The 5885-nt window shown below is 49.5% G+C and overlaps 1 protein-coding gene across 4 annotated transcripts; it reads left to right on the top strand.

The window, feature by feature from the left end:
* The first annotated feature begins 87 nt into the window (after window positions 1-87).
* Window positions 88-5819, top strand: LOC107307871 (DNA-directed RNA polymerase II subunit RPB1-like). 4 transcript variants are annotated; one of them, XM_015851367.2, is made up of 3 exons: window positions 1291-1407; window positions 1592-1619; window positions 5366-5819. In XM_015851367.2, the coding sequence occupies exons 1-3, from the start codon at window positions 1310-1312 to the stop codon at window positions 5618-5620; spliced, it is 381 nt and encodes a 126-aa protein (XP_015706853.1). In that variant the 5' UTR covers window positions 1291-1309; the 3' UTR covers window positions 5621-5819. The 4 variants fall into 4 exon arrangements, 3 of the variants coding, with proteins under 3 accessions (XP_015706854.1, XP_015706852.1, XP_015706853.1); XM_015851368.2 differs by lacking the exons at window positions 1291-1407; window positions 1592-1619 and adding an exon at window positions 88-204; XR_004305878.1 differs by lacking the exons at window positions 1291-1407; window positions 1592-1619; window positions 5366-5819 and adding exons at window positions 1105-1252; window positions 4720-5359.
* The last annotated feature ends 66 nt before the right edge of the window (window positions 5820-5885 follow it).

The raw sequence follows: 5885 nt of genomic DNA on the forward strand, positions 1-5885 counted from the left end.
GAGATCTTCACTGTGAATATATGGGGGATATGGTCTATGGGGTGACTATGGGCTCTTGGGTTCTGTAGAGGTCATTATAGGGTGACTATGGGTGTATAGGGGCTCCTATTGGGGCTCTATGGGGTCAGTCTGATGAGGGTCCTGAGCGAGAAGGACGTCGACCCCGTAAGGACCACGTCCAACGATATAGTGGAGATCTTCACTGTGAGTATGATGGAGGGATATTTGGAGGTCATAATAGGGTGGCCTATTGGGGTCTATCGGGGTTCGGTTAGGTCGATATTAGGGTGAGACTATGGGGCCTGTATGGGCTCTATGGGGTTCTGATGGGGTGTCTGATAGAGCGGTCCTGAGCGAGCAGGACGCTCGACCCGTAAGGATGACATTCAAAATGACATCGATGGAGATCTTGCACTGTTTGAGTATATGGGGGATATGGTGGTTTCTATTGGGGCTCTGTGGGGATGCCTATGGGGTTCTATGGGGAGGGCGGGCGGGAGCGGCTCTTATGGGTCTGATGGGGTCAATGGGTCTTCTATGAGGCTTGGCTATGGTCAGTTTGGATGAGGGGTCCTGAGCGAGAGTGGACGTCGATACGCGTTAAGACCACGTCCAGACGATATGTGGATGATCGTTCACTTGTGGAGTAATGGGGGATGGATGGGTCGTCGTTATGGGGGCTATGGTGAGTATGGGGCTTATGGGGTTCATAGGGCTCTATGGTGGTTCGTATTAGGGTCCTATGTGTGCGTGCGCTATTGGGGCTGATATAGTTGGTCATATGTGGGTCAGTTGATGAGGTCACTGAGAGCAGAGAAGGACGTCGGACCCGTTAAAGACCACGTCAACGACATCGTGGAGATTACTTCACTGTGCAGTATTGGGGTCTCATGGAGGGTCTATAGGGTGACTATGGGGCTGGTATGGGGTCTTTATGGGGTTCTATGGACGGTTTCTATGGGGCTCTTATGGGGTTCTATGGAGGTCAGTCTATGAGGTCCTGAGCGGAGAAGGACGTCGACCCCGTAAGACCACGTTTCCAAACGATAAGTGGAGATCTTCACTGTGAAAGTATTATGGGGGATATGGGGTCTTATAGGGTCTATGGGGTTCAGTATGGGGCTCTATGGGGTGTTATGGGGTTCTATGGGGGGTCTATGGGGGATTTGGGGTCAGTCTGATGAGGGTCCTGAGCGAGAAGGACGTCGACCCCGTAAGGACCACGTCCAATGATATAGTGGAGATCTTCACTGTGAGTATATGGGGTTATATGGGGTCTATGGGGTCTATAGGGTGACTATGGGGCTCTATGGGGTGTTATGGGGTTCTATGGGGCTCTATGGGGTTCTATGGGGTCAGTCTGATGAGGGTCCTGAGCGAGAAGGACGTCGACCCCGTAAGGACGACATCAAACGAATGTGGAGAAGATGCTTCACTGTGAGTATATGGGGGATATGGGGTTTAATAGGGCATCTATGGGTTCTATGGGGTCTATAGGGTGACTATGGGGCTCTATGGGGTCTATGGGGCTTTATTGGGGTCTATGGGGGCTCTATGGGGGTCCTAAGGACGTCGACCCCGTAAGGACCACATCAAACGACATAGTGGAGATCTTCACTGTGAGTATATGGGGGATATGGGGTCTATGGGGTCTATAGGGTGACTATGGGGCTCTGTTTATAGGGCTGTGATGGGGTGCTTAATGGGGTGAATTATGGGCGTCTAATGAGGGGTCTATGGGGTCCTGAAGGACGTCGACCCCGTTAAACCACGATCCAGATGAAATCGGGAGCATCTTCACTGTAGAGTATAATGGGGATTATGGGTCTATAGGTGGTCTAATGGGGCTCATCAAATGGGGTCTTATGGGGGTTCTATGGGGTCTAATGAGAGGCTCTATGGGGATCTATGGGGTGCCAGTCTGATGAGTGGTCACTGAGCGAGAAGGACGTTGACCGTAAGGCGGAATCAAATGACATACGTGGGATCTTCACTGTTGAGTATATGAGGGGATATGGGGTTCTATGGAGGTCTATGGGGCTATATGGGGGTCTATGGGGTGGTATGGGGTACTATGGGGTTATCTATGGGGCTATATGGGGGGTCTAATGGGGTGGATTATGGTAATATGGGGTTATTATGGGCTAATATGGGGTCATATTGGGGTCTTATGGGGGATATGGGACCGTAAGGACACCACATCCAGTGAATAGCTTTGGAGATCTTCACTGATGTAGGACTATGGGGGGATATAGGGCTCATTGGAGGTTCTAATGGGGCTTCTTCAGGGGGGCTCTATGGGGGTCTTCATGGGGCTTCTGTGGGCCAGGACCCTGTCATATACTGGACCATACACCCATAATATACCACCTATACATGACCAATGGGCTTGACCCATACCCTATAATACGCCGCCATTATAGGTATACTGGTGCTGACCTATACCCTATAATACCCTCCATATAGTACTGTGTGCTGACCTATGTACCGTATATACCCCCATCATACGGTACTCTTGCTGACGCCTATAATACCCTATGATACCGCCCATGATAAGTACTGTGCTGACCCTATATACACCTAATATACCCTATAGTAAATGTCTGAACCCTATATACCCCCCCTATAGCGTACTGATGCTGACCCTATACCCTATATTAACCCCATAATAGGTTACTCGTCTGAACTATACCCTTATATACGCCCCATATAGGTACTGTAGTGACCCTATAATACCCTAATATACCCCATAGTAGGTACTGTCTTGACCCTATATACCTAAATACCCCCAATAGGTACTAGTGCCTGACCCTATACCTATATACCCCAATAATAGGTTCACTGCTTGAGCCATATATACCCTACTATACCCCATATAGGTACTGTGCTGCACCACTATCACCCTATATACCCCCATATTAAAGGTACTGTCTGAACCATACTACCCCTTATTACCCCCTATACCCTTATATACCCCCATATACGTCACTGGGTTGACCACTAACACCCTACTATACCCCCCATATACAATATAATGGGCGAACCCATATCACCCTATATCCCCATATCCCCATATATCACCTCTTCCCCTATATCTCATATAGGTACGTCTGTAGGTATCGACGGCGGTCCAGATGACCGATACACCCGAGACTATCCCACCTGCGGAAGTAAGTGAAGTGATAGTACTCGGGGGGCCCTCAATATCCGTCTTACTCTCCGCGCGCTATATCCGCTTTACCTAATCCCCATCTACTCCCATCTGTATCTAATATCAGTGCGTGGTATCCAAAAGGCTGTCACGTCAAGGCCCTTCCCATATAGCCGTCCCTTATACCAGTGTAATGGGCTGACCCTATAACCTATATACCCCCATATAGGTACTGTGCTGACCCTATATACCCCCATATAGGTACTGTGCTGACCCTATATACCCCCATATAGGTACTAGGCTGACCCTATACCCTGTATACCCCCATATAGGTACTGTGCTGACCCTATACCCTATATACCCCCCTATAGGTACTGTGCTGACCCTATATACCCCCATATAGGTACTGTGCTGACCCTATATACCCCCATATAGGTACTGTGCTGACCCTATACCCCTTATATACCCCCCTATACTCTTACATACTCACCTATACAGGCATTGGGTTGACCCTATACCCTATATACCCCCCTATATACCCCCATATAGGTACTGTGCTGACCCTATACCCTATATACCCCCATATAGGTACTGTGCTGACCCTATATACCCCCCTATAGGTACTAGGCTGACCCTATACCCTGTATACCCCCATATAGGTACTGTGCTGACCCTATACCCTATATACCCCCATATAGGTACTGTGCTGACCCTATACCCCTTATATACCCCCTTATACCCTTATATACCCCCATACACCCTTATATACCCCCCATATAGGTACTGTGCTGACCCTATACCCTATATACCCCCCATATAGGTACTGTGCTGACCCTATACCCTATATACCCCCATATAGGTACTGTGCTGACCCTATACCCTATATACCCCCATATATGTACTGTGCTGACCCTATACCCTATATCCCCTATACCCTCCTATAGGTTCTGGGTATCGAGGCAGTCCATAAGGCCTCCCCTATATATATAATGGGCTGACCCTACACCCTATATACCCCCCTATACAGGCATTGGGCTGACCCTATACCCTATATACCCCCATATAGTTACTGGGCTGACCCTATACCCCTTATATACCCCACTATACAGGTACTAGGATCACCCGACACCCTATATACCCCCCTATACATATAATGGACTGACCCTACACCCTATATACCCCCCTATACAGTCATTAGGCTGACCCTACACCCTATAAATCCCCCTATACATATAATGAGCTGACCCTACACCCTATATACCCCCCTAAACAGGCATTGGGGTGACCCTATACCCTATATACCCCCATATAGGTACTGTGCTGACCCTATATACCCTATATACCCCCATATAGGTACTGTGCTGACCCTATATACCCTATATACCCCCATATAGGTACTGTGCTGACCCTATACCCTATATACCCCCATATAGGTACTGTGCTGACCCTATATACCCTATATACTCCCATATAGGTACTGTTCTGACCCTATACCCTATATACCCCCATATAGGTACTGGGGTGGCCCTATATCCCCTATATCCCCTCTATCCCCTCTATCTCTATAGGTGCTGGGTATCGAGGCCGTCCGTAAGGCCTCCCATATAGCCCCCTATACATGTAATGGGCTGACCCTATACACCTTATATACCCCCCTATACCCTTATATACCCCCCTATACAGGCATAAAGCTGACCCAACACCCTATATACCCCCCTATCCAGGTACAGGGGTGACCCTATACCCTATATACCCCCTTATACATGTATTGGGCTGACCCTATATACCCTATATCCCCTATACCCTCCTATAGGTGCTGGGTATCGAGGTGGTCCATGACCCTAAACAGGCATTGGGGTGACCCTACACCCTATATACCCCCATATAGGTACTGTGCTGACCCTATATACCCCCATATAGGTACTGGGGTGGCCCTATATACCCTATATCCCCTATATCTCTATAGGTGCTGGGTATTGAAGTGGTGCGTGACCCTATACCCTATATACCCCCATATAGGTACTGTGCTGACCCTATATCCCCTCTATCCCCTATATCTATAGGTGCTGGGTATCGAGGTGGTCCGTGACCCTAAACAGGCATTGGGGTGACCCTACACCCTATATACCCCCATATAGGTACTGTGCTGACCCTATATACCCCCATATAGGTACTGTGCTGACCCTCTATCCCCTCTATCCCCTCTATCTATAGGTGCTGGGTATCGAGGCTGTGCGTAAGGCTCTGGAGCGGGAGCTGTACCACGTCATCTCGTTTGACGGCTCCTACGTTAATTACCGTCACCTGGCCCTATTGTGTGACACCATGACGTCCCGCGGGCACCTCATGGCCATCACCCGGCACGGCGTCAACCGCCAGGACACCGGGCCCCTCATGAAGTGCTCCTTCGAGGAGACGGTAAGATATGGGGTCTATAGTGGGTCTATAGGGGGTCTATGGGGTCTATAGGGTCATATGGGATGATATGGGGGGATATGGGGGGATATGGACACCGGGCCCCTCATGAAGTGCTCCTTCGAGGAGACGGTAAGATATGGGGTCTATGGGGTCTATAGGGTGGTTTATAGGGGATATGGGGTGATATGGGGGGTCTATGGGGGGATATGGACACCGGGCCCCTCATGAAGTGCTCCTTCGAGGAGACGGTGGGATATGGGGGGAGATATGGGGTCTATAGGGTCATATGGGGGGTCTATAGGGTGATATGGGGGCT

Source organism: Coturnix japonica, unplaced genomic scaffold, assembly GCF_001577835.2.
Source record: "Coturnix japonica isolate 7356 unplaced genomic scaffold, Coturnix japonica 2.1 chrUnrandom1263, whole genome shotgun sequence".
In the NCBI taxonomy this organism is placed as follows: domain Eukaryota; kingdom Metazoa; phylum Chordata; class Aves; order Galliformes; family Phasianidae; genus Coturnix; species Coturnix japonica.

What these genes read in the sequence shown, in the direction of transcription:
- LOC107307871 (XM_015851367.2), top strand. Translation starts at nt 1,310, where the DNA reads ATGGGGTGTTATGGGGTTCTATGGGGCTCTATGGGGTTCTATGGGGTC. An exon ending in GTCGACCCCGTAAGGACGAC is followed by an intron (nt 1,408 to 1,591) that starts ATCAAACGAATG and finishes CGTAAGGACCAC; the next exon opens with ATCAAACGACATAGTGGAGA. An exon ending in ACATAGTGGAGATCTTCACT is followed by an intron (nt 1,620 to 5,365) that starts GTGAGTATATGG and finishes CTCTATCTATAG; the next exon opens with GTGCTGGGTATCGAGGCTGT.